At 46.8% G+C, this 27,708-nt stretch overlaps 2 protein-coding genes across 25 annotated transcripts in view; one reads left to right on the top strand and one right to left on the bottom strand.

Annotated features, from left to right (window-relative positions):
• PNPLA4 (patatin like phospholipase domain containing 4) overlaps window positions 1-11,293 on the bottom strand; it is a 45,155-nt gene extending 33,862 nt beyond the window's left edge. For 2 of the 7 annotated variants that reach the window (XM_061408198.1, XM_061408205.1), the window contains exons 1-4: window positions 8,950-9,038; window positions 7,367-7,551; window positions 4,098-4,192; window positions 2,165-2,300 (exon numbers count right to left, since the gene is read on the bottom strand). In XM_061408198.1, the coding sequence (XP_061264182.1) occupies window positions 2,165-2,300; window positions 4,098-4,192; window positions 7,367-7,546 (411 nt within the window). In that variant the 5' untranslated portion in view covers window positions 7,547-7,551; window positions 8,950-9,038. Of the gene's footprint in view, window positions 1-2,164; window positions 2,301-4,097; window positions 4,193-7,366; window positions 7,552-8,949; window positions 9,039-9,811; window positions 9,889-10,156 lie in introns of those variants that run through there. The other 5 variants (XM_061408202.1, XM_061408199.1, XM_061408201.1 and 2 more) reach the window with 5 other exon arrangements.
• Window positions 9,602-27,708, top strand: part of LOC133242143 (uncharacterized) — a 487,229-nt gene continuing 469,122 nt past the window's right edge. For 6 of the 18 annotated variants that reach the window (XR_009734779.1, XR_009734780.1, XM_061408196.1 and 3 more), the window contains exons 1-2: window positions 9,602-10,097; window positions 23,983-24,063. Coding sequence is in view for 4 of the 18 variants with exons in the window: in XM_061408196.1 (XP_061264180.1) it covers window positions 9,602-10,097; window positions 23,983-24,063 (577 nt within the window). In the remaining 14 variants the exon portion in view is untranslated. The remainder of the gene's footprint in view (window positions 10,098-23,982; window positions 24,064-27,708) is intronic. The other 12 variants (XR_009734787.1, XR_009734783.1, XR_009734782.1 and 9 more) reach the window with 7 other exon arrangements.

Genomic DNA, 27,708 nt, shown 5'->3' with positions numbered 1-27,708 from the left:
AATATCAGTGTATGAGTGAGACAAGAAGAATTGGTACATGGAGTGAAGATATTATAATCTCTTAAATCGCAGAGTAATTTCACTTGTCAGCTCAACACTTCATTAGGTATTTCAAATCATATCATTCAAATGTAAAATTCAAACAGGGAGATTCGATAGTTAAAAAAAACAACAATGCATTTATCATTAATTCAGGTGAAACTTTTAGCTCTCACGCTCAATCCATCACCTGCTGCTGTCTGCACACACATGTTCTCTATCACCCGAGGCTTGCTATGTTTCCCACAGAAAGATAAAGTGTGAGTCCCCCAGTCGTGTCCGACTCTTTGCAGACCCCATGGACTGCAGCCCACCAGGCTCCTCTGCCCGTGGGCACTCTCCACTGGAGAATACTGGAGTGGGTAGCCATGCCCTTCTTGAGGGGATCTACCTGACCCAGGGATCAAAGCCAAGTCTCCCGCATTGCAGGCAGATTCTTTACCATCTGTACCGTGAGGGAAGCCCCACAACACCCACAGAAGGAAAATAAAACTCGGCTGGCATTTCTAAGAGCCGTGCATCCTTGCACATTAGTCGCTCAGTCGTTCCGACTCCGCAAACCCATAGATTGTAGCCTGCCAGGCTCCTCTGTCCATGGGATCCTCCAGGCAAGAACACTGGAGAGGGTTGCCATTTCCTTCTCCAGGGGGTTTTCTCGACCTAGGGATCGAACCCAGGTCTCCTGCATGGCAGGTGGATTCTTTACCAACTGAGCCGTCTGAGTTACTAGGGAAGCACTAGTGTGTCCTTGACAATTTAAAATATTTCATGTATCCCCTTACCAATGCATTGCTATTTTCAAGTCAGCTGAAATAGCTCCCAGAGATCATGAATTCTCAACCAGCTTCCATGTGTGTGTGGACAGAAAGGCGTCAATGCCAAACAGAAGAAACGAAAGGGAGCATTCGGTTGAAAAGGTTAAGAGACACGGATTCCCACTGGCAATCGGTACAGCCTGGGGCGTGCCACATAAAATCTTTCTGCCCCTTTCTTCTGTTAAGAAAGCAACAGAAGAGGCGTTAATCTTGCCTGTCCTGCCTGATTTACAGAAGGCGTGTGGAAGGACTGAATACGGTAGTCCACGCACAAAGTCTTACGTGAACTGCAGAGCATTAACCTACAACAGTGTAAAGAACAGTTACTGGTACTCAAGTTCACCCACAGAGTAAATGTGGCCACACTGAACATCACGAGACAAGACACCGGGCTCGTCCACAGGCCTCTGGGAGCCGCCTGCTGTGTTGTGGCCTCAGGAACACTGAGATCCATCCATGAGACGCAGGACTGATGGAGCACCCATTATCTATGAGGCCCGAGATGCAAAGCTGGATTTAGAGCAGGGGTTCACAACCTCCGGGGTCTAATGCCTGAGAACCTGAGGCAGAACTGATGCAATAATAATAGAAATAAAGTGGGCAATAAACGTGATGTGCTTGAATCATCCCCGAAACATCCTCCTGCACGTTTCCCCAGTCCACGGAAAAACTGTCCTCAGTGATACAGATGAACCTACAGAAGGAGACGCACTGACTTACAGAGGACAAACTTACGGTTGGCTAAGCCGGTGGGGGTGAAGGATGGGGGATGGAGTTGCAGAGTCTGGGATGGACATGGACACTCGGCCGTATTTACCATGGAGAACCCACAAGGACCTGCTGGACCGCACAGGGAACTCTGCTCAGTACTCTGTAATCACCTTATGGTTCCCAAGGGGAAGGATCGGGGAAGGGATAGTCAGGGAGTTTGGGGTGGACACGGACACACTGCTGTATTTAACATGGAGAAGCAACAAGGACCTGCTGGACAGCACAGGGAACTCTACTCAGTGTCACGTGGCAGCCTGGATGGAGGGGAGTTTGGGGGAGAAAGGATGCATGTGTATGTGTGGCTGAGTCCCTTTCCGTCCACCTACAACTATCCCAACGTTGTTTATTAATTAGCTATACCTCAATACAAAATAAAGTCTTTAAGGGAAAAAAAGAAAAAGAAAAAAGTGTTCCATGAAGCCGTCCCTGGCGCCCGGAACGCTGGGGACCGCTGACTTAAAGACCCTGCACACTCACTGTGCTCAACACGCACACCGGGCTGGCTGGCTCCCTGCACCGTGGGGCGCGGCCACCTTTACCTTGATGAGGTCCTCCCTGGAGGGAAAGCTGGACACCAGGCAGTTCCTCCTGGTCCTGGTGTTGGTGATGGAGACGTGCAGGCGGCCATGGGCCAGCTCGTGCGCGTTGGTGGGGAGAATCGACTCCACTCCGCTCCTGGAGGAGAGAAAGGGAGCGGCCTGCAGGACTGCACCCCCTCAGGCCTGCGAGCCTTCTAGCTGCCCCCACCCGAAATCCATGAGATAGTCCACACAGTGACAGGAACGCCAGAGGCTTAGCAGCTGCAGAATCTCACACATCCAAATCCAAAAAGATATAAAAGCGGTGGAGCAATGCCTCGCCCGTGTGTCATGGACAGGACAAGGCAGCCAAGATTGGCGGGAGGAGGAGGTCACCGTTTATACGGGGCATTGGGGTTAGGTAGGCTCCTTGGTTACAGCAGGGACCAGCTCATAAGTTTGCAGGTTAACGACCATCGTGGAGGACAGCCATTCCGCTTCATGAAACTGGCAGGTGGAGCCCCTCTGGCCTGAAGATGACGAGGATCGCGGGGCAGAGACAAGCGAGGAGACGAGATTGGGTGCCTGGGTAGCCAGGACAGGTCCGGACAGGGGATGTACAGAGAGCAAGAGAACTGCCATCTTGAGCAGCCTGACTGTCCACCTCACGCTTCCCCTTTGATGACTGGCCACCTCGTGAACATCTGAGGAGTGACAATGCTGACTGAGCTTGCTACGGTTCATCCACAGCAGCCTGGTTACGCAGGCTCTGCGGTGAAACGTACTATATACACGCTCTGCTGACAATGCTGCCTGAGCTCGCTACGGCTCATCCACAGCATCCCGGTTACGCAGGCTCTGTGGTGAAACGTTACCATATACACGCTCTGCTACTCAGTCATGTCCGACTCTTTGGGACCTCATGCACTGCAGCCCGCCAGGCTCCTCTGTCCATGGGATTCCCCAGGCATGAATACTGGAGTGGGTTGCCATGCCCTTCTCCAGGGGAATCTTTCTGAATCGAACCCGAGTCTCCTGTGTGTCCTGCATTGGCAGATGGATTGTTTGCCACTGTGCCACGTGGGAATATATATATTCTCACCTGGAATCAAGATTGCTGGGAAAAATATCAATAACCTCAGATATGTAGATGATTCGACCCTTATGGCAGAAAGTGAAGAAAAACTAAAGAGCCTCTTGATGAAAGTGAAAGAGGAGAGTTAAAAAGTTGGCTTAAAACTCTACATTCAGAAAACTAAGATCATGACATCTGGTCCCAACACTTCCTGGCAAATACATGAGGAAATAGTCACAAACTTTATTTTTGCAGGCTCCAAAATCACTGCAGATGGTGACTGCAGCCATGAAATTAAAAGACACTTGCTCCTTGGAAGAAAAGCTATGACCAATCTAGACAGCATATTAAAATGCAGAGATATTACTTTGCCAACAAAGGTCTGTTTAGTCAAAGCTATGGTTTTTCTTTCCAGTAGTCATGTTTGCATATGAGAGTTGGACTATAAAGAAAGCTGAGGACCAAAGAATTGATGCTTTGGTGGTGTTGAACTGTGGTGTTGGAGAAGACTCTTGAGAGTCCTTTGGACTGCAAGGAGATCCAACCAGTCCATCCTAAAGGAAATCACTCCTGAATATTCATTGGAAGGACTGATGCTAAAGCTGAAACTCCAATTCTTTGCCCACCTGATGCAAAGAACTGACTCATTGGAAAAGACCCTGATGCTGGGAAAGATTGAAGGCAGGAGGAGAAGGGGACAATAGAGGAGATGGTTGGATGGCATCACCGACTCAACGGACATGAGTTTGAGCAAGCTCCGGGAGTTGGTGATGGACAGGGAGGCCTGGTATGCTGTGGTTCATGGGATCACAGAGTCGGACACGACTGAGCGACTGATCTGATCCGATCTGATATATATATATATAAATAAATACGTACCTCAACCGGGCCATGAAATCATAGCCAGGTGTTAGTGCCCCAAAAGACTGCCTTCGGATTTCTTCAGCAAAATCATAGGTAAACTTGTTGCATTCCTGAAAAAGAAAATTAATAGGTGACCCTATGTTTTGTCAGAAGAAAAGTCATTCTGGTTCCAGACCTCTGTGCCCACCACACAAGGTAATTATATAAGTGATAGTTGCTCAGTCCTGTCTGACTCTTTGTGACTCCATGGACCGTAGCCCACCAGGCTCCTCTGTCCATGGGATTCTCCAGGCACGAATACTGGAGTGGGTAGCCATGCCCTCTTTCAGGGGATCTTCCCAACCCAGGGATTGAACCCTGCATTGCAGGCAAATTGTTTACCATCTGAGCCACCAGGGAAGCCTGCCAAACGCAATACCTGGACCCTACAAAGCTAACCCCAGGTGTCGGGTGCTTCACAGGCTAGAAGCCCTTCTGGGCCTGATCCTCACCCTCCACTCCTGGTCCCCAGGCAAGCTATGTGTTCTCCCAATTACAATCTTATTTTTTTTTTTTTTAATCACCTTTGGAAAATCCTTGAAGGCTGGATTCCAATGCTAACTGAGCACTTTTTTCCTACAGACCTCTCTAAGGCAACTCCTCTCCCACAACAATTCTGTGGCCTCAGAAACGTTTCAGTTGCAGCTCTGCAACAGCGCTGCCAATTAACACCAACGACGACAACAGAGAAAGGAGTCGTGATGACTGTCGTCTGCAAAGAGCAGATCACAGTCTCTGGAGGTTAGTCTGGGGCAAAGGTGTTCAACAAAAGCCCCCCTGCTCCCTAAGTGCGGTCTCACAGGCAAGCCAATGCTGGATCCTCTATTGGCACATGCTCACGTAAGATTGCAAGGTGGGTTAACATAAGTAAAACAGACAGCCAGTGGGAATTTGCTGTGTGACTCAGGGAACTCCACCTGGGGCTCTGTGACAACCTAGAGGGGTGGGATGGGGAGGGAGGTGGGAGGGGGTTCAAGAGGGAGGGGATATGTTATACTTCTAACTCATTCATGTTGTAAAGCAAAAACTAACAGAACATTGGAAAGCAACTGTGTATTGTGCTTAGTCGCCCAGTAATGTCTGACTCTTTGCAACCCTGTGGACTGTAGCCCGCCAGGCTCCTCAGTGTGTGGGATTCTCCAGGCAAGAATACTGGAGTGGGTTGCCATGCCCTCCTCCAGGGGATCTTCCCGATCCAGGGATCGCACCCAGGTCTCCCGCATGGCAGGTGGATTCTTTACCATCTGAGCCACCACGGAAGCCTGGAAAGCCACTATACTCCAAGAGAAAAAAATATCGTATAAGAAACCATAATAGAAAAGAATATTAAAAATTAATGTATATATATATGTGTGTGTGTATAGCTAAGTCATTTATTGCCCAACAGATATGAATAACAACTTTAAATCAGCTATACTTCACTAAAAAGAAATAAGAAAAATAGAATTTGGAAAAAAAAAAAAAAAGAAAAATAGAATTTGGGATGGGACGTAGGAGTGAGTTTTAAAAAGAAGGGGATATATGTATACCTATGTGATCCACGCGGATGTATGGCAGAAACCAACACAATACTGTAATTATCCTTCAATTAAAAATAAGTAAAGGTTAAAAAAAAAAGAATGAAGGTGGATATAATCAGCACACAGGACAGATGGAAAACCGAAGTTTGTGTGCTTAAGCATCTTTCCTACCATGTCATCAAGAATGAGTGTCATAGCCAGGATTTGAACCCAGACCCATCCTTGACTTTTTTAGTTCATCCATCCAGCAAGTTACTGACACCAGACTTTGGGCTCGGCACTGGGATTCACGAGATACACAGAGCCCCTGTGTGAGGGGAGACGCTGGCCGAAACCGCCCATCCTAACTCGGCCCGATAGTAACTGTTTACATGAGTTATTTTACGACAGGAGGTTCCCGGAGGAGCGTGTACCCAGCAAGCCAGCACGGAGGAGGAGTTCGGGAAAGGTCAAAGGGAGGACACCACGCGTCCTTCCACCTCCCAGAATCCTTCTTGCAGGCATCCACCTTGGCTGAGCAAACAAACAGGAAGGGCGGTGACTCAGACTGATGGCCCAGAGACAACCCGGAGACTAATCCCCTCACCCTAAAACCCCAGACTTCGAGCCACGTGGCAGAGTAGTCCTCCTGGGTTCCCTCACCCTCCTGCTCTCCACCAGGGCGCCCCTTCCCAAGAAAGTCTCTTGTGTTTAAAATGTTTTGGTTCTGAACACTTAAGTGTGAACTTGAATTCATCCCTGGGCACGGAAGTGTTAATCATTATATGATGACTATTCCAAGTGGTTAAGAGAATGCATGTAATTAACAAACAGAGTATTTTCCACCCACTGAGGCCAGTTCTCAAAGTCAGAGAGAGCATCATGACCGTCTAGAAGCAGAAAATTGATTTTAAAAACACTGCTGCTGTTGTCCTTTAGTCGACTGTCTAGAAGCAGAAAACAAATCTTAAAAAACACCGTCATTGCTGTTGTTTGGTCGCTAAGCTGTGTCTAAGTCTTTTTCGACCCCATGGACTGCAGCCCGCCATGCTCTTCTGTCCATGGGATTCTCCAGACAAGAATACTCGAGTGGGTTGCCATTTCTTTCTCCAGGGGATCTTCTGGACCCAGGGATTGAACCCGAGTCTTCTGCATGGCAGGCAGGTTTACTACTGAGCCACCACGGAGGGCTTAAAAATACAGACTGCATTAAATGAAAAACTTAATGAAAGCTTATTATTCTTACTTCTAGATAAACTACTTCAAATTCAGGGCTTCTTACTATGGGAATGAAAAAGCCATTAATTACATTCCATTATCATCCCATTTAAATTACAGGGTCATGTTTTACTTTACAGGCCTGTCTGTAAGTAGAAGCAAGCTAAGACTTCATCAGCTACATATTCCAGGCCTTGAGGACAGGCCCTGTGTTCTCAAGATCAGTTAACGGAGAAATAAACCTTTGCTGGAAAGAAACAAAGCTGGAATCTTAAGACTAAAGAAATACTCATGAGCAAAATAAGGCATTTTGTTTCCTTGTCTCATTGTCACCCCCCGAATAATCTTCTTTTCCAAATGGAGAGCACAGCTCTTTAAGGGTGACGCTTTAAAAGAAATCTTAACCTTTTCTGTTTCCCAGGCAAAGGATGACTTCTATGCAGTTAACTTAATAGAGTTAAACAATCATCTTCCCTGTTTGTTCTTAATTTACTGATGAGCAACACAGCCTAGTTACTACTTAATTACCTCTATTTTCTGTGGCGCTGTCAGGAGAACCGAAGCAACCAAGGATCCCGCAGAAGCCCCTGCACAGGCCTTGACATCCTTCAGCAGCTTTCTGCCGTGGTTGCAGAGTGCCGATGCTGCCCCCAAGTGGTAAATGCCCAGAAACCCACACGCTGCAAAGGACAAGTTGATGTGCTTCATTCTAGCTGCGAAAGTGGGGAAACAGAACCCAGGAAATGCCTGTAAGGTGGTATAGTTTGTTCCACATGGATGCTAGTCATCATTTCTTAGAAGTGATGAGATAAATACAATTATGTATGTTTAATTATATATATATATATACACACACACACAAATATATGCATATGGGCTTCACAGATAGCTCAGTTGGTAAAGAATCCACCTTCAATGTGGGCTAAACCCCGGTTCGATTCCTGGGTTGGGAAGATCCCCTGGAGAAGGGATAGGCTGCTCACTCCAGTATTCTTGGGCTTCCCTTGTGGCTCAGCTGGTAAAGAATCCGTCTGCAATGCAGGAGACCTGGGTTTGATTCCTGGGTTGAGAGGATCTCCTGGAGAAGGGAAAGGCTACCCACTGCAGTATTCTGGCCTGGAGAACTCCATATAGGGGTTGCAAAGAGTATGTATATGTGTCTGCTACTGCTGCTGTTAAGTTGCTTCAGTCGTGACCGACTCTGTGCGACCCCACAGACCACAGCCCACCAGGGTCCCCGGTCCCTGGTATTCTCCAGGCAAGAACACTGGAGTGGGTTGCCATTTTCTTCTCCAATGCATGAAAGTGAAAAGTGAAAGTGAAGTCACTCAGTCGTGTCCGACTTGAGTGACCCCCATGGACTGTAGCCCACCAGGCTCCTCCGTCCATGGGACTTTCCAGGCAAGAATACTGGAGTGGGGTGCCATTGCCTTCTCTGGTATATGTGTCTACATATAATTTTCTGGTCTAAGCATATTTTCAATCAAAGTCTAACTGAACATCCAATCTTTCAAGGAAACATTTTCTTTTCCCTCACTCACCCTGACCCAATATAATCATATTAATTAAAAAAATTAACATCAGTTTATATCTGTTCAGTACATAGACTATGCAGCCTACTTTCTAATTACTTAGCAAAAAGCAAATGGATTAATTTCAACTGGCAAGGCATTTGGCCTTTTTTCTTAACCTTTTGAAACATTTGGGGGTCTGGGTGATTGGTAACATTAGTAACATCACTACAGACTGTAGCAAACTCCAAATTAAAGACACATTTGCTCTTTGCCAAGTGGCATCAATAAATTTAAATTAGACAGCTTGGCTCCCTACCCGTTTCCCTTGTGAGCATTCCTTTGTTTTTGTCCTGCTTTTGTTTTTAAACGGATGCTCACAATTATTCCATAATGCAATACTGAATTATTCAACAATTTAATGTATTTCATAGGGAAGTTTCTCAAGACAAACTGAGACTGCGACTGCCAAGTGCAATTGAAGGCCCAAAGAAACGTCACCTGCACCATCTGATATTCGCAACAAATTTAACTGTAAAATTCCCCCCCCGCCCCCAAACCTCTGGGGGCACGATTTCACCATGTGTATAAAACATTCACCTTTACAATGCTCTTCACTCCGAAGGGGAAAGGGGCATCACACCGGATTTCGGTACCTTCAGATTAGGTATTTGGCCTGGGCTTGGAATTTAGGAACTCAAGGACCTGATCCATCCTAAAAGAAATCAGTCCTGAATATTCATTGGAAGGACTGATGCTTAAGCTGAAACTCCAATGCTTTGGCCACCTGATGCCAACAATTGATGCTTTTGAACTGTGGTGTTGGAGAAGACTCTAGAGAGTCCCTTGGACTGCAAGGAGATCCCACCAGTCCATCCTAAAGGAGATCAGTCCTGGGTGTTCATTGGAAGGACTGATGTTGAAGCTGAAACTCCAATCCTTTGGCCACCTGATGCAAAGAACTGACTCATTTGAAAAGTCCCTGATGCTGGGAAAGATTGAAGGCGGGAGGAGAAGGGAACGACGGAGGCTGAGATAGTTGGATGACATCACCGACTCATGGACATGAGTTTGAGCCAGCCCCGGGAGTTGGTGATGGACAGAGAGGCCTGGCGTGCTGCAGTCCATGGGGCCACAAAGAGTCAGACACGACTGAGCGACTGAACTGATCTGAAGGCCCTGATGCTTGGAGCCAGGCCTTGCGCGTTCAGTCACTGAAGCCGAGCCCCGGTTTGGGTTTAATTTCTTAAGGATGGACCGGGGAGAAGCGTTTGGGTGCTCAGCCTCCAAGGAGCCGGCCCAGCAGTCGCAAGCCCAGTGCCCAGCCTCCCACCCTCGAGGTCTGGGTGCGGCGGGAATAAGGACTCCTCCTACCCAGACCCGCTCGCCCCTGGAGACACATGGGCTGGCCAGAACGTGCGGCCCGCCCTCCGCCCTCCGCTCCCGGTCCCCCTCTACCAACGCAGGTGTGAGACACTTCGGCGCAGAGCAGCATTCTCCCGCCCTCAACCGGAACCGGAAGGCGGGGCTAGGCCGTCATTCAACTTGGCCCCGCCGATCAGGGCGGGGCGACGCGCGCCCTGGGCCCGCCCAGGAAGGTTCCGCAGGTAGAAGGCAGGCGCCCGGTCTACGACGTCATCGCGCTGACGCCGGCGTCCACTCGGCCCCGCCTGCTCCGTTGAAAATGCCGAACCTAACATGGCGGCGCGCGCTCGGCCCGCTTCACCCTGGTGTTTCCTCTCGCGCGGGTAAGGGAGACGACATTCTGGGCTCGTACCGTCTCCGGATGGCTAGGGTCGGCCCTTACCTGTGAGTCCGCTGACCTCCGAACGACCCGCCTGTGCCTTGCACCGGAAGTGCTTGGTCCTGTGGTCGGCTGTTTCCCGGAAGTGGTTTCCCGTCTCCTTCTCCTCGAGGCGGGCTCGGCTGTCCGTGTTAGGGCGGGCGGTCCCTCGGCTTTTGCAAGCCAGCCTGTGATTTGTTGTTTCTCAGCATTATTGGAGAGGCCGAACTACGGCTTTGGGCTGCGTTCGGTTCCTCAGGCCGCCTTAGGGTGTGTGGACAAGGGTTGTGTTAACCTTTCTGAGCTTCCCAGGTGACTTCTCTGCAAAACGGGGTGGCAAAATGCGAGCTGGCGCTAACGCGTGGAAGTTCTTGTTGCAGAGCCGGCCTGCAACGGACCAGCCTCTTGCTTTCGTCAGCGGGCACCACTGGCCCTTGTTAGACCTAAGTATGGCGGCCCGCACTCGGCTGGCATTTCCACCCAGAGTCAAAGGACCGGCGGCTCTTTCTGTCCCTGAACAATGTCTTCCCTGTCCAATCCTAACAATCAAGCCTGGAGGAATTGGTGGGCTTTGTGGTGGAAGGTGACCCAGATCCCCTTGTTGGAGGACAGGTTTATTCACACCGAAGCTACAGAAGAGAATCTGAAGAATGCCAAGAGAGTCTCTTAGCGGGAGAGGGAGTGGGCGGGAGCTCCCCAAATGGCCTTTCCCTTGCACCTTTTCTTTCTGCCCTGTTTGAGATTCCAGGGCCCTGGACTCTGCCCCAGGACACTTTCTGTAAGCAAGAGAGCGAAGGAGGTGATTTTGTTTTTCTTTCTTGTGAACAGCAGATCATGAAGACACCCTAACAATTATGGGTAGCACAACTGCCTTATGCTGAATTCTTGATTGCATTAGGGTTTAGTGAAGTGAAAGGGGAGTGGGTATATCAGGAAATGTAGAAGGACGCACTGTTCAATCTTTCATCCTTCCGCTGCCTTCTAACTCTGGTAGGGTGTGGTCTTTCCAAGAGAGCACCCTCCAGGGAACTTAATGGAAAAGAGGAAACCCAGGCCTCAGATCTAAAGCAGAGTCTGCGTTTCAGCAGAATCCCCAGAAGTTGCTTATTATTTCCAGGTAAGAGTACTGGAGTGGGGTGCCACTGCCTTCTCCGTCTCAACCTGCTGGCAGTGCCCAAATGCACGAAACAGTTGGTTGGCTACCATGACCACCAAATTCTGGCTCTGTGGCACCACAGATTTTTGCTCTGTGGACCTTATCTCTCCTTAGATCTGTGATGCCACCACGTCACTTTAAGCCAGACCACCCCAGGTGTTAGGCCAGGCCTTTGCCAAGTTTAGCAACAACAGCAAGCAGGTTGATTCAGAAGATAGATGAGCACTATGTCCCTGGGGCAGCAAGGCTGAACACCACCACTCGGAGATCCTTTGTTAAAAGAGAATGAGATCAGCGGTTATTACCACCCCTGTTGGTGAGTGTGATCCCACCACATTTAAGGGTCACGGAAAAGTGTTCACGAGCTCTATAATATAAGTCTTAACAATTTAAACTCTAAAAAATAAAGAAACATCCCTCTTCTCTCCCTTTTAGCCCTTGTCATACCTATATGTGACTAATTAAAAGGTTCATTTGCATGCAATGAATTAAAAGGTTCAGTTCCCTTTCCTTAAGGAAGAATATCAGATTTAAGCGTATTTGTTTTCCTAATCTCAGCTCCGTGCATACTGCTTCTCACATAGTGCATGATTAATAAATATTTGTTGTGATTGTTGGATTTAAGTAAATTACTCTTGTGAGTGAATAGTACTTTAATTGCCCTTTAAGATCTTTTTTTTTTTTTTCCCCAGTATATCTTTTGCCTGTTTTTGCTGCTCTGTTTTCCCCAGTAACTTAGTTTTGAACTGGCTTATTTGCTAGCCATTTATCATACATTTATTAAGGACCCATTGTTTAACAGACATAGTGTAGGTACCGGGCACACCCAGTTAACAGGGATTCATTCTTCCTCACCTAGAGCCTAGCGGGCAGAGAGGCAGTCGATGTGTAATTGTAGAGGCGTGATCGTGTGCTGATACACAGGCACACGGAGATGCTGTGCGTGTCCACACTGAACTGGGGCCTAGTGAACCCTTAGCTCTGAGAGGCACCCACGACAGCAGCTGGCACAGAAGCAAAGTGCCCAAGGCTTTCCCTGTCCTCAATTTGAGTGAAAGTTGCTCAGTCGTGTCCGGCTCTTTGTGACCCCGTGGGCTATACAGTCCATGGAATTCTCCAGGTCAGAATACTGGAGTGGGTAGCCTTTCCCTTCTCCAGGGGATCTTCCCAACCCAGGGATCGAACCCAGGTCTCCCACATTGCAGGCGGATTCTTTACCAGCTGAGCCACCAGGGAAGCCCACTGGTGTGGGTAGCTTCTCCCTTCTCCAGTGGATCTTCCCAACCCAGGAATCGAACTGGGGTCTCCTGCTTTGCAGGCAGATTCTTTACCAACTGAGCTATCAGGGAAGCCTGTCCTCAACTTCTACAAAATTTGATCATGTGTTTTCATCAAGAAGGAGAAAGATGCAGGCAAGGGATGCTTGCCACCCCTCTGCCCCAAGGACAGGGCCAGAGTCTCTCCTGTTGCAGTCTGCCGTCCACGTGGTGGGATTTGTGTTCCAGCCTTGGCATCCTAGCACAGGGGAACAGGTCTGTGGGGCAGGCCATCATTCCGTGTGACACCGTTATGGTCCCTCCGTGTGGCAGCTCCTCACCCCTGTCACCTCCTCCCAGAACTCTGCATGCTGAGCCTGATGGAGATGAAAGAAGAAATGCACAGGCTTCAGTTTCAGGGGGTTGTGGCCAGAGCATTGGCCCACACAGCGGCGCCCTTGCCCCAGAGGCATCGAGGTGGTACCGCAGGTCCCCATGGCCTGGTGAAAGCATCCCTTGTGTCGAGACCACCGTAGAGTTCGGAGGAAGGCACTTCTGCTGTCCTGGAGTAGAGCATGCCCTGGGCACCCACAGAGAAGGAGGCTGCGTTCCTTCCCACTCTTTGTTGCTCAGGAGGAAGGGCAGGCAGCTGTTGGTGAATGACACCACAGGGAGGGAATAAAGGCCGTTTAGAGGGAGTTAGTGCAGAGCCAGGGCTTCCCTGGTGGTTCATTGGTAAAGAATTCACCTGCAATGCAGGAGACCTGGGTTTGATCCCTGGGTTGGGGAAGATCCCCTGGAGAAGGGAAAGGCTACCCACTCCAGGATTCTGGCCTGGAGAATCCCATGGACAGAGGAACCTGGCGGGCTACAGTCCATGGGGTCGCAGAGTCAGACATGACTGAGCGACTAAGCACAGCACAGCACCACGCTGAGAGACAGGGACAGAGAAGCTGGCCTGGGAGGTGTGATGGCGTTTGTTGGGCCTGGGGAGGCAACTGTGGTCTTCCCGTACCACACCCACCCTTTTCTCTTTGTCTTCTTCAATGAGTTGAACCTGAATTTCTAAATCTTGCGAGCAGAACAGTTCTTCATAATATAAGTGCCTTTTCCGTTGCACCTGCTTTCTGTCTGTTAGAAATATGCTAGAAGAACTGACCACTTGGAGTAAAACTCAGTGACTCTATTCTAAATGGAAATATTTGTTTTCACACTGTATATGAATTCCATATGTAATATATATTTGACACATATGTGTGTGTGTGTATATATATATATGCTTCCCAGGTGGTGCTAGTGGTAAAGAATGGTAAAGAATTTGCCTGCTGATGCAGGAGACGCAAGAGATGCGGGTTTGATCCCTGGGTCAGGAAGATCCCCTGGAGGAGGGCATGGCAACCCACTCCAGTATTCTTGTCTGGAGAATCTCCATGAACAGAGGAGCCTTACGACTAACGTCCATAGGGTCGCAGAGTGGGATACGACTGGACCGACGGTAGCACGCAAGCATGCACACATATATGCAAATGTATGTATTTAATGTGTGTGTGTATATATATGTGTGTGTGTGTGTAGTTTAAAACTAGGGGATACATCTGGAAAATTGGATACATCTGAAAATATATAGTACAGATCCTAGCATAGCCTAGAAACTAAATATCAAGCTTTTTTCCATTAGAGAAGCATTTTTTTTAATGTAACCTTTATGTATAAACTTTGTTTTAATTACACAGGTGAAGGGTTCCAAATATACACTGAACTGAGAAATCACAAATGGAAAGGTTTTTTCCCAGGTGTTTCTATTATTTATACTACTCGCAATTGATATTCTGCATAAGTGTGAGATGGGCCAAATAAGCTTTCAAAATTTTCATACTTAAAAAATATCTTTTTATACCAAAGGAGTTGAGGTCTTTGGTAGCTAGGTATTGGTGATTGGGGGTGATGGTGGGAGAGGGACACCAAATGCAGGACAGAGTCCTAAATACTTTTATAAGCCCAATAAAATTAGAAAATCTGTATTCTCTGCCCTGTTTTGTTTTTTTTTTTTAATTTTTATTTTTTTATTGTTGTTGCTAAACAACGCTTCCCTTGACCTGACTGTTTGTGATCCACAGTTTGTACGGATATTTGCAAATAGGCCTTCTTGTTATCCTGCACGTGGAGGATCTTCCAGTGGGGGGAATTATTGGGGAAATTATATCAGTGTCAGGAAAGTGAGGTTGCTGAGTAATACGCAGAATGTCATCTTTGGTGACTTATGCTTCATCAGATTCACCAAAATGCCACTCTGTTTTAATTTGGACTGCAGGATCTGATCATTACTGACACTGTTATCAAAAAAAATACCGTTAATTGCCAAAACATCCACTTATCTAATCACCTCATTTCAAACGGATTAAATAAGAATTCTGGTCTATTTCGTTTTAGCCTGTACTCCTATTTGCTGGAATTCTACTATTGATGATGATTATACCTATTGACTGCCCATCCCGTGTCAGTCCTTTGTACACAAGGTCTCTTGTAACTTTTACAACAGTGATGTCAAGTGGGACAGTAAAGGAGAATTCTGAGCTAAAATGGTTTTCCTACATCCACACAGATGCAGAGATTATCAGCCCCAGTCTCCCTAATTCCAAAGCCTGTACACAGACCCTACTTCCCTACACTGGCTCAAAAATGAGAAATATTCTCAATAATGAGATATTTAAATATGTGTGTTTCTCATTATGCGTCCAGGATTGCGCTGTTTGGCCATTATAAGTATCACAATCTTGTTATCGCTTCAGTCCTTTCCTTGGTCGGAATTTGTATATGGTCTTCACATTTAGTTATTTATAATTTTACTAAAAAGTGGTAAAGTAACCCAAGTGTTAGTCACTCAGTCGCGTCCAACTCGTTGCGACCCCATGCACTGTAGCCTACCAGGCTCCTCTGTCCATGGGGTTCTCCAGGCAAGAATATGGGAGTGGGTTGATATTTTCCTGCTCCAGGGAATCTTCCCAACCCAGGGATCGAACCCACGACTCCTGCATTACAAGTGATTTCGTTACTGTCTGAGCCATCAGGGAAGCCCCCCAAAATAGTAAAAGGGTTTAATAAATGGGATGCATGAATTTATTTAAAATGTGTAGGAAACGCGCTTGCATCTGGAAAAGAAAAAAAAAAGGGAAGAGTAGCAATTAATTAAAGCAACCCTTCCTGCATTTATCAGTTACGGCGGTAACTCTTCATGATGACTGCTTTTCTTGGAAGTTGTGTCATAAAGTTGGTTATTGTAATGAGACCAAAATTTGCATTAAGAACAGTGTTATAAAAGGTGGTCATGTCATTGGCCAGGGTCCTACCTCCAGATATACCATATATCTAATCAGTTGTCTTTATGCTTTTCATCACTCTTTAAATAAACTTTATTTAGTGTCTAATATAAGACAAAGACTGGAGTAGGTATTCGAAAATTTTAAAAAAAAATCTTGATGGATAAACTGTCCATTTTTAGCTCGCTGTCTTTTCTTGCTGGAATGTACTTTCACATTTGTCTGTTGTATTACGTTTTACTTATCCTTCAAGGCCTAAACAGACCCTTCTGTCTCAGGGTGCCCTTTGGGATTAAATTCAAACAACTTCTGTCAATATTAACCCCACTCTTCTGTTTGCTACCAGGCCTGGGGCATCGTGACAGCATTTATCACCTCTTATTTTGGTGAGAGATGTGTTTCGCCTCCACCTTCTGTGTTCAGAGTTGATTAGGAGCAGGGACTGTCTCGTCCAGACTGGTTGCTGCCAGCTTCTAGGAGGTAGTTAACACCTAATACCTGTTTAGAGGAGTTAAGAATCTTTAGGTTGTGTGTTTGATACAATCTTTAGTTGGTGTATCTGACTGGCTGAGGCAGAGAGAAAGTTCTGCTTCAAGTATCTTCACGTTTCAAGTTTCTTCAAACTTCGAGGCAGTTTAGCTAGAAAAATGGTACCAATGAATCTGTGTGCAGGGTAGAAACAGACATGGACGCAGAGAACAGATATGTGGACCCAGTGGGGAAGCAGAGGGTGGAATGCACTGAGAGATCAGCACTGACATATCTACAGTGACATGTGTAACACGGACAGCTAGTGGGGAACTGCCGGATAGCACAGGGAGCTCAGCTCGGTGCTCTGTGATGACCCAGAGGGGCGGGATGCGGGGAGGAGAGCGAGGTCTCACAGGGAGGGGTCATATGTATGCATACGGCTGATTCCCTGGTGGCTCAGCTGGTAAAGAATCCTCCTGCAGTGCGGGATCCATGGATTGGGAAGATCCCCTGGAGAAGGGAAAGGCCACCCATTCCAGGATTCTGGCCTGGAGAATCCCATGGGTTGTATAGTCCATGGGGTCCGCAAAGAGTCAGACACGACTGAGCGACTTTCACTTTTGGAGAAGGCAATGGCAACCCACTCCAGTACTCTTGCCTGGAAAATCCCATGGATGCAGGAGCCTGGTAGGCTCCAGTCCATGGGGTCGCGGAGAGTCGGGCACGACTGAGCAACTTCACTCTCTCAGTCACTCAACGGCTGATTCACATTGTACAGCAGTAACTCACAACACTAGAAAGCAGTCATCCTCCAATGAAAAGACAAGTATCAGAAGGGTTAGCGGTTGGACCAAGCGTAGAGGGGGCGGGATCGGGCATCTAGTCAGTATCCCAAGGCCACCCTTGTGCCTTTTCCAGTTTTTTTCTCATCTGGGTTTCCACCTGCAGTCCGGACCTCCCCCAGGAGGCTGCCGGCAGCCTCTCAGCACATTGGTGGAAAAGTTCTTTCACTGCCAACCTCTCAGGTTCAGGAGGGGACCTCCTGCTGGTTCTGTTTCCTTCACGTGCGTGTCCCTGAAGAGTCCATGTGAGCAGCCAGTCGTGACCCAATGGCATGGGCCCGTGATGGGGGGAGCGAGTGCCCCAGAGGATGGGTGTGCAGTGAGGGAAAGCATCGCCAAGTCCAGATGGACCTAGTTGCTCAGGCCTTCCTGGGGAGGAGGTCTGGCGGTCTCAGCACGGTTGCCTCTGCAGTAGGAATATTTGTTGAGTTAAAGAAGCCAGCATTCAGCTGGCTCTATATATAACAGCTTTCCTGGGGTGCCGTGGTAAAGAATCCGCCTGCCATGCGGGAGATGCAGGTTCCATCCCTGGGTCGGGAAGATCCCCTGGAGGAGGGCATGGCACCCCACTCCAGTATTCTTGCCTGGAGAATCCCATGGACAGAGGAGCCTGGCGGGCTGCAGTCCATGGGGTCACAGAGAGGCGGACACTCCTGAGCGGCTGAAGCCGTCTCTGAGACGGGACCTCCTCTTCGGTGAATGTGCTGCTGCTAAGTCGCTTCAGTCGTGTCCGACTCTGTGCGACCCCAGAGACGGCGGCCCACCAGGCTTCCCCGTCCCTGGGATTCTCCAGGCAAGAACACTGGAGTGGGTTGCCATTTCCTTCTGGCCCGTGAAGCAGAACACACACATTGGACCCCAGTCCCACTCGGTACTGGCCCTTCATGCATCTCCATGGAGCCCAGGCTCTATGGAGAATCGAGCTGGAGAAGAGAATGGTCTAAATTAGAAGAAATGAGCTCAGTGCTGTGCTGCAAGAAAGTAAAAATTCTTACACTCATCAGAGGTACCCAGAATAGTCAAGGGCAGACAAGGGCAGTTGAAACACGGTGTGACCGAAAAACCCAGAAGACAAAAGCCCAACCCTCTCATTATAGTCTGAGATGTTAGCGTCTCATATGGACTTCACAGGTGTTTCAGCGGTAAAGAACCTGCCTGCCAGTGCAGGAGACACAAGACACTTGGGTTTGATCCCTGGGTTAGGAAGATCCTCTGAAGGAGGAAATGGTACCACACTAAAGTATTCTTGCCTGGGAAATCCCATGGACAGGGGAGCCTGGTGGGCTACAGTCCATGGGGTTCCAAAAGTGTCGGACGCAACCTAGTGACTGAGCAAGAATGCAATCTCTGTGTAAAACAGGCAGACAGTCCTTTAGATATACAAAGATTTACAATACATATTCATCTGGTGAGTGTTTCCTCAAAACAAATAAGACTTAAAAGTGATGTTTGGTGCATTGAAAAGTTAGTTGCGATTTTACATATGTTTGGATGAGCAGTGCATGCTATTTGGCATAAATGTTGTTTAGCGTTAAGTAAAGAATAGTTTTGACCTTTTTTTTTTTTTTTTTTTTTGCATTATCTGGGCAATTTGGGATATTAGAAATGGTACAAGACTATTGCTGATGAAATCGGTATAAATGGATGCAAATTTTTCCCTGTGAAATTTCCCTGTAGGAAGCTGTGATTCTATTGGTGTGCTACCAATCATCTCATCCTGTACATAGGGGCAGAGAAGTAGATGCTAAATAAATGTTTGTTTTTGACAAAGAAGTAGATGCTAAATAAATGTTTGCTTTTGACATCAGTGAAAATACTGACAGTGCCCTTCTCCCAAGAACATTTCGTACAGTGGGGAGTGATCCCAAATGTCTCCCCGTCATCCCTCACTTCAGAGCAATTGGGAAAGAGTATAGTCCATACTTAGTCACTGTCCACCAACGTTTTTCATATTTTATTTTAAAGCCATAACAAACAAACTTTCAAAAACATCTTTTGCAACATCTGCACAGAATTTCTAAGATGAAAGTGACGTAATATTAAAAACTATACAGATGCATCCCCTATATGGAATGCTACAAATTAAACAAGCAGAATGGGCCAGAAGTCTGAAATGCAGGTCAAAGTGAAATTTTGAAAGGACCCAGGCTGACATGGAAAAGGCAGCTATAATTTCCGAATCTTCTGTCAGGACTTGAATTCTCAGGAGACTGGTAGCAGAGCCGTTGTGATGGCATTATGGAGCCACATTTGTTGAATTGTATAGACTGATTCCATTTGTTTCTGGGGGAAGAAGAAATCCCCCGGTCTGATCAACAGTCCTAGATCCCAATAGACAGGTAGATTTATAATATGAAATTCATTCTCAGGCTTCCCTGGCGGCTCAGCTGGTAAAGAGTCCGCCTGCAATGCAGGAGACCTGGGTTCCATCCCTGGGTAGGGAAGATCCCCTGGAGGAGGAAATGGCAGCCCATTCCAGTACTCTTGCCTGGAAAATCCCATGGACGGAGGAGCCTGCTGGGCTGTAGTCCATGGGGTCACAAAGTGTCAGACTAAAGAGTCGACTTAGCAGCAGCAGCCAGTATGAGAGGCTTCTCCTGTAGCAAACCATTAAGCACAAAAGTTCTCAAGACTAAGACTCGGAGATGTCCTTTTTCCTGTGGAGGAAGGAAGGGGGCTCAGGATGTGATTTAGAGCAAGTCCCTGCCTGAGCACAGGGAAGAAGCCCCTCCCGTGCATGGGCACAGTTGAGAGGGAGAGGAGAGATTGCTGAGACAGAAGAGTCACCTGCTCACCCCGGTTCTGCTTGCAGCTCAGGAGGGGCCTTGCAGACAATACAGACCACGTCCATTTCCCCAGATTCAGCCTTGGGGCCTGGGACACCCTCCTGCAGTGTAGGGTGTACGCCCCTCCAGCTTCACTCTTCTGGTTTGGTTAGTCTGTGATGGAGCCTGGAGGTCAAAACTATCATCAGGAAGAAACAGACAGCTCCCAGGTGAGTCTAAGGTGTGGTCAAGGCTGACGACCACTGTTCCTGGCAGGGGAATCTTAAGGTGTAGCCAAGGATCAGGACGAACGTTCTTTGAGAAGTTCTTGACGTGGCCACCAGGGTGGTGGTGGTGGTTCAGTCGCTCAGCCGTGTCCGACTCTTTTGAGAACCCCCTCCCCCCGGACTGTAGCTCACTAGGATCCTCTGTCCATGGGATTCTCCAGGCAAGAATACTGGAGTGGGTTGCCATTTCCTTCTCCAATGCATGAAAGTGAAAAGTGAAAGGGAAGTCGCTCAGTCGTGTCTGACCCTCAGCCACCCCATGGACTGCAGCCTACCAGGCTCTTCTGTCCATGGGATTTTCCAGGCAAGAGTACTGGAGTTGGGTGCCATTGCCTTCTCCGGAGCTACAGTCCAGGGGGTTACAAAGAGTCAGACACAACTGAGCAACTAAATAACAGCAGGAAACTTCAAGGTCATGAAAGTAGGCTTTTGAACTATGTATGTGGATTTGTGGCTGGACAAACACACGCTCCAGTTCAGTTGCTCAGTCGTATCCGACTCTGTTCGACCCCGTGGACTGCAGCACGCCAGGCCTCTCTGTCCATCAGCAACTCCCAGAACTTTCTCAAACTCACATCCATTGAGTCGGTGATGCCATCCAACCATCCCATCCTCTGTCGTCCCCTTCTCCTCCTGCCTTCAGTCTTTCCCAGCATCAGGGTCTTTGCAGTGAGTCAGCTCTTCACATCAGGTGGCCAAAGTATTGGAGCTTCAGCTTCAACATCAGTCCTTCCAATGACTGTGCAGGACTTATTTCCTTTAGGATTGTCTGGTTGGATCTCCTTGTAGTCCAAGGGACTCTTAAGAGTCTTCTCCAACAGCACAGTTCAAAAGCATCAATTCTTCGGCACTCAGCTTTCTCAAGACGGCATTATTACTTCACAAAAGAAGTGTGAGTTATTTGTACTCCTGTAAGAGTTTACATTTTAAGAAATAAAATATTTTTCTTATTTCTAAAGAAACACATTCTTCATGGAATATTTAGAGAATACAGATACAAATTTAGAGAAACAAAATATTGACTACCCATGTAAAATTAATATATGTGATAAATATACCATACACTGATAGGTGAATGGAATGTATAATTTACTTTATAGAGATTTCTATCTCACACTTGGTACAAAACATTATATAAAAAGCCATCAATATGAGATCATCTAAGCTAATAACTTCCTGGTGGCTTAGTGGTAAAGAATCAGCCTGGCAATGCAGGACACGTAGATTCAATCGCTGGGTCGGGAAGATCCCCTGGAGAAGGAAATGGCAACCCACTCCAGTATTCTTGGCTGGAGAATCCTATGGACAGACAGAGAAGCCTAGTGGGGTACAGTTCATGGGGTCTCAAAGAGTCAACACAAGTGAGCGACTAACACTTTCAACATAAAAGCTGCCAGTAACTTGATTGATTATACAGTCAGTGACCTAATAGTAAGTGTATGTAAGACTCCCTTTTGCATATCTCGCTTCCAGACGTCGTATCAATAATCTAGACTAGTGAACATCATATCAACGTGTAATAGTGTCCACTTGTGAATGATGTGAAGAGGAGAAAGATTGTATTAGATATGGACGTTTAATTATTTGCTAGGCTTTTTCACCACCTAAATGAGGTCTTCCCACCGGCTTTTACAACCATGCTGTCTGAATTTGTGTCTTAACAAACATAAATTACGACTTGCCTTGGGTGTCAGTGCCAGAAGTACTAAATACACGAAGATCAAGGCTGTCTATTAAGTAATATGGTAAAGTTTTTTAACACACCCATCAGAGCTCATACTTTCAAGTAAGTGTTTTATTCAACAGACTCCTGTTAAGAGGTGATTAACTGTCTGCTTCATCTATGAATGTATTTATTCAGCAGTGACGCCTGTAAGTGCTCTGGGTTTGACATTTTCCCAGGCTCATGGGTGTAATAATGAATGAGGCAGGTAGGCTAGAGTCTCATGAGGAGGAAAGATGGCACCCAGCCATTGCAAAACAGGAGTGTAAGCCTTAAGTTGGCACTGATGATGTGAAATCCTACCCAACCTAGTCCCTGGCATCAGGTCACTTGTTAAAACAACATGACTCCTCGGAGAAGGAAATGGCAACCCACTCCAGTATTCTTGCCTGGAGAATCCCATGGACAGAGGAGCCTGGCGGGCTACAGTCCATGGGGTTACGTGCATGAGGGTGGAGGGAGATGGGTTGGTAGCAATAAACTGCTGCTGCTGCTGCTAAGTCACTTCAGTCGTGTCCGACTCCGTGCGACCCCATAGACGGCAGCCCACCAGGATTCTCCAGGCAAGAGCACTGGAGTGGGTTGCTATTTCCTTCTCCATACTAAAAAAAAGACTCCTAAGCTGAATCCAGGCCAGTGGAATTCCAGAGTATGAGTAAAGACTTTAAAAGTTCATTGATTATCATTAGTTCCATTTGCAACAGTGTGGGTACTCCTAGGGATTGTCGTACTGAGTGAAGTCAGTCAGAGAAAGAGAAAGCATATAATATTGTTTATACGTGGGATCTAAAAAGAAATGATACAGATGGACTGTCTGTTCACAAAACAGAAACAGACACACACTTAGAGAATGAACGTATGGTTGCGTGTGTGCAGCGGGGGCTTCGGGCGAAGGATGGGGGAAGGGAAAGTTAGGGAATTTGGGATGGACATGGACACACTGCTGTATTTAACATGGGGAACCAACAAGGACCTGCTGGACAGCACAGGGAACTCTGCTCAATACTCTGTAATAACCTTATGGTCACCAGGGGGAAGGATGGGGGAAGGGAAAGTTAGGGAGTCTGGGATGGACATGGACACACTGCTGTATTTGACATGGAGAACCAGCAAGGACCTGATGTCCAGCACAGGGAACTCTGCTCAATATTATGTAACAACCTAAATGGGAAAAGAATTTGAAACACAAAAGATACACGTGTATGCAGAACTGAATCAGTTTGCTGTAAACCTAAAACTATTGTTAATCCACTATGTGGTCATTTCGTGATGCATATAAGTCAAATTATTACGTTCTCCATCTGAAACTTACACAGTGCTGTGCACTAATCATGTCTCAGTAACACTGGGAGAAAAAGTCCATTATCAGAACTGTATCATAAGTCACTGTAAAAGCGGGGTGCTCTTGGAATCATCTTCAAAAGTCTAGGGTGTTTTATTGACTGTTCCAAATGATAAATATTTCATATAAATCGGATTCTTTTCATATGAGTACTGCTAGTTCAGAACAGTGTTAGAGTCATACTTAAACCTTCTGTTTTGTCGTTTTATTTATTCTTTTTGACTGTGCTGGGTCTTGGCCGGCTTTTGCGTGGGCTTTCTCTGGCTGTGGCTAGCAGGGGCTCCTCTGTTTGCAGGCTCCTCATCGCAGTGGCTTCTCTTGGCGAGAAGCACGGGCTTTAGGCGCACAGGCTTCAGTAGTCGTGACTCATGGGCTTCGCTGCTCCGCGGCACGTGGAATCTTCCCAGACCAGGAATCGAGCCCGTGTTGCCTGCATTGGCAGGCAGAGTCCCAGCCACTGGACCACCAGGGAAGTCCCCATGCTTAACCTTGTAAAAGCTCTGGGTTTTGGTAGAGGGAACGGCATACAGTAGGCGCTCAGTGACTGTTTGCTGCTAATTGACTGCACGAGAGGTCTGACAAAATGATTGACGTACAGCTGGAAAGTTCTGTTTCTGGCCTGAAAGCAGACAGGCCCGAGTGCTGAGCCAGCTTTGCCAGTGGCGTTTCTCATTCATTGTGTCATTTCCAGGCACTCTTCAGAGAGGAGAGACCCTCTTGGACAAGAGACGCAGGCTGCAAAAGCCCACTGAACGAGCTTCTAATATTCAGGGTGAGTACTCAGCCAGGACCATACATATTCAGATTTTAAAATTCAGATGCATTTAAGTCACATCGGTGGGATGTAAAGTAACTCCGTTCACATGTACACTGATATGTTTACACACAGACACACACTCACAGTGAGAGTTTAATGGCTGTGGCTTACGGTAAGTCAGCATTTGTTTTTCCTCACTCGTGCCGACTGTTTGGTTCAAATCCGGGAAGTGCCACATATAGCTGTGTGACCTTGGGAAGCTTACTTAACCTCTCTGTTTTTCAGTTCCTTACGTTATACATTATGGATAACATAATGTAATTAACACCTAAATTATAGAATGTGTGTGAGGCTAAGTGAGTTAATATGTATAAGAAGCCTAGAATTGTGTTTGTCACATAGTCAGAACTGTTTCACTGTTGAATTGTTATTATTTTCCACCATAACAATATTAACATTAGAAATATTTAATTTACCAGACAAATAATCAATAAATTGTTAATATGTATAAGAAGATATTATTATGCTTAAAGTTTTAAATATTTCTGAGTCCAGATAAGTTAATATATACAAAGAGTGTAGACTACCTTTTGTCACATAGTAACTATTTTATTGTTGTTATCCTTAACTATAATAATGTTATATATAATGAACACTTAGATTACTGGATCCCACTACCATTTTAATGGTTTTGATTATCTTTCATGTTTTCAGTATGTAGAAAAACCTGAATTATCAAAATGAGAGTGAAATTAAATGGTTACTTTGGAAATGCAGTAATTTAGAATACCTTTCCTCTCTAGATGAAAAATGTGTCCTCAAGAAATCCAATTCCTTGGAACTGAGTATATTTTAAAATTCTAACTCATTTTCCTTGCAATGTATAGATCTAGCATTATTAAAATATTCATATCTTTGAGCTAATGTGGCATAACAAATTTAATTTGCACAACAAATATGACATGAATAGAACATGATCTATAATCACTTTTTTTCAGCCTCACGCTGTAGGCACTTCATCAGAAAGAGGAACAAGTCAGACATATTTTGTAACTCTATAAATCCTTCCAAATAAACTTAGGAAGTGATGCAGTAACACAGTTTGAAACAAAAGATTTTGTATGGTTTTCATGGTGTCTTAGTTGAGTAAGGTACCACCAGCTGTCCTTGACAGGGTTGTTTGACATGTATGGGGATGTTTTGCGTTATTTTTCACTGAGGATTCTCTACTAAGCAATATAAGCTGGTATTGTGAAGGAGGGATGGAGGAGAAATGGGGGGAGGAACCATAGGCTGCAATGCCAGTCCAAGGGCAGCTCCAGGGCAGACATGACCAGACCCTTGTACTGAGGAGCCTGGTCTACCTCTGGCTGGGGACTTCCCTCAAAGACTGGGGCCTCCCGAAACCCGGGAGCAGACCCCGGGGCTGCTGCTGGAGGCCTGTAGCCCAGTGTACTCCTCACTGCCCAGGACAGGACACAGGGTCTTCGTCGAAGGCAGATGTGAGGCCTCTGAGGCCTCTCTCCCCTGGGTTCTGTATCCAGCTGAACATCTGTGTAGAGTCTGATTGTTTGCTCTTTGTACCAGACACGTCCAGGGTTCAACATGGACACGTGCCTGGGGTGTCCGCTTTCACAGAGCGGCTTCTCTGAGGATGACTCACGTTGCCCTCTGGTTTTTTGGGAGCGTGTGTGAGAGGCGGGTAAAGATTAGCTCAGGGGGGTTTACAGTGATTAATCTTGTCTCTCTGAAGGGCTCTGCCTTTGGGGCTGAATGTTATTATTAGTTCTGGTAGGGGGAGGAGGGGGAGGGGAGGAGGAGGGGGAATTATAGCAGTAAAAGCAGGTGGGGAAGGGAGTAACAGAAGGAGTAACTGTAACAACAGCAATAGTAATAACATTGTTACTATTTTTTGGATCTGCTGCTGAGGTTTGCCATGTGAAATGTTACCCAATTCTTGCAGCACTGCTGCAGAGCAAGTATCTGTGTTATTTTAATTTTAGAGATGATACATGCAGAGGTTGAGTAATTTGCCCCAGTTTATCAAGCCAGGGAATGACAGATGTGAAATCCAGACCCATGTGGTAGGGATCCCCAGGCGTGTGCTCCTAACCTCCATGTTTCTAATCAAGACGCGGGCGTGATTACTCCACATGCTCTTTGTGTTAGACGCCTGGTGCCCGTGTGCGTCATCTCTGAAACCCCAATATCTTCTCCCATAGAAAGTCAATAATCATAATAACCAACCTGACTTTCTCATAGAGTTAATGCAAAGAAAAAAAGATACTGTTGAAAAAGTGTTTTTGTAAAGGGAAAAGGTTTTGTTAAGTGTAAACTCTTTGTAAATACATGTTGGTTATTACTGTACTGTTGGTTATTATTGTACTGGTGTGAAACTTTTTGTGTTCTGGAAAGGAGAGTAGTTTGCAGTTGACCATAACAAGGGTGAGAGAAAGTCATGCTCAGGAATTAGGATCCCAGAGTTTTGAGAGCTGGAAGGTCTTGGGAGGGTGTCCAGGTCAGTGGTTCTCGGTTCCGTTGCCTATTTATGTTGCCTGGGGGACCTTTTAAAAATCGATGCTCAAGATGCATTCCAGTTTCAGAAATCTCATTTAACTGTTCTGGAGTAGAGCTTAGACATCTCAGTGTACGCATATGCATATGTGTCTGTACATGTAAATGTGTGCATGCTGATGTAGTATCAGTATATGCTTGTGTGTGTGTGCACAGGCACACTTGTGTGTGTTCACCTGCGATTGAGTCTAGTGTGCAGTTGGGGGCAAGAATGGCTGAACAGAACTCACAACCTTCTTTCTGATAATCGTTGTTCAGTTCAGTCGCTCAGTCACGTGCAGCTCTCTGCGACCCCACGGACTGCAGCATGCCGGGCCTCCCTGTCCATCACCAGCTCCCATAGCTTACTCAAACTCACATCCATTGAGGCGGTGATGCCATCCAGCCATCTCATCAACAATCACGGTAGCCTCTTGTTTACCCAGAATGGTTACAGCCAGCACGCCCTGCCCAGGTCCCGGCTGATAAGCCCACCCCCTTCCCTCTCAGGTGTCCTGGCTTGGATGATAAATTATGCTGTCCTCTGGTGGCTCAGGTGGTAAAGAATCTGCCTGCCAACACAGGAGATGTGGGTTCAGTCCCTGGGTCGGGAAGAGCCCCTGGAGAAGGGAATGGCAACCCACTCCAGCGTTCTCCTGGAGAATCCCATGGACAGAGGAGCCTGGCGGACTACAATCTGTGGGGTCGCAAAGAGCCAGAGGTGACTGAGCAGCTGAATGCACTGCTGCGGAGGAATCAAGACTTTAGGGGGCTATTTTCCTTCCAAAGGGAATTGATTAGAATGCCCTCCTTGGGCTTTCAAAGGTAGCTTTGCAGTCATGTTCAACACCATATGAGTAAGCATGGTGCTTCTTGAGAGTCTTAAGATGAGAGAATTTCTCTTTTGTTAAAGTCTTCTTTTAAAATTTATTTTATTTTTTGGCTGCACCGTGCAGGGCATGTGGGATCTTAGTTCCCTGACCAGGGATTGAACCAGTATCCCCTGCATTGAGAATCTTACCCACTGGACCCCTAGGGAAGTCCCCAAGCTGAGAGAATGTCTTGCTTTTGCTGTGATAGTGAAAATTCTTTAAAATAGAACTACAC

The sequence above is a fragment of the Bos javanicus genome, chromosome X (assembly GCF_032452875.1).
Source record: "Bos javanicus breed banteng chromosome X, ARS-OSU_banteng_1.0, whole genome shotgun sequence".
Lineage (NCBI taxonomy): Eukaryota > Metazoa > Chordata > Mammalia > Artiodactyla > Bovidae > Bos > Bos javanicus.
Note: the sequence above shows the minus strand (reverse complement) of the source record. Positions and strands in the feature narration are given on the sequence as shown.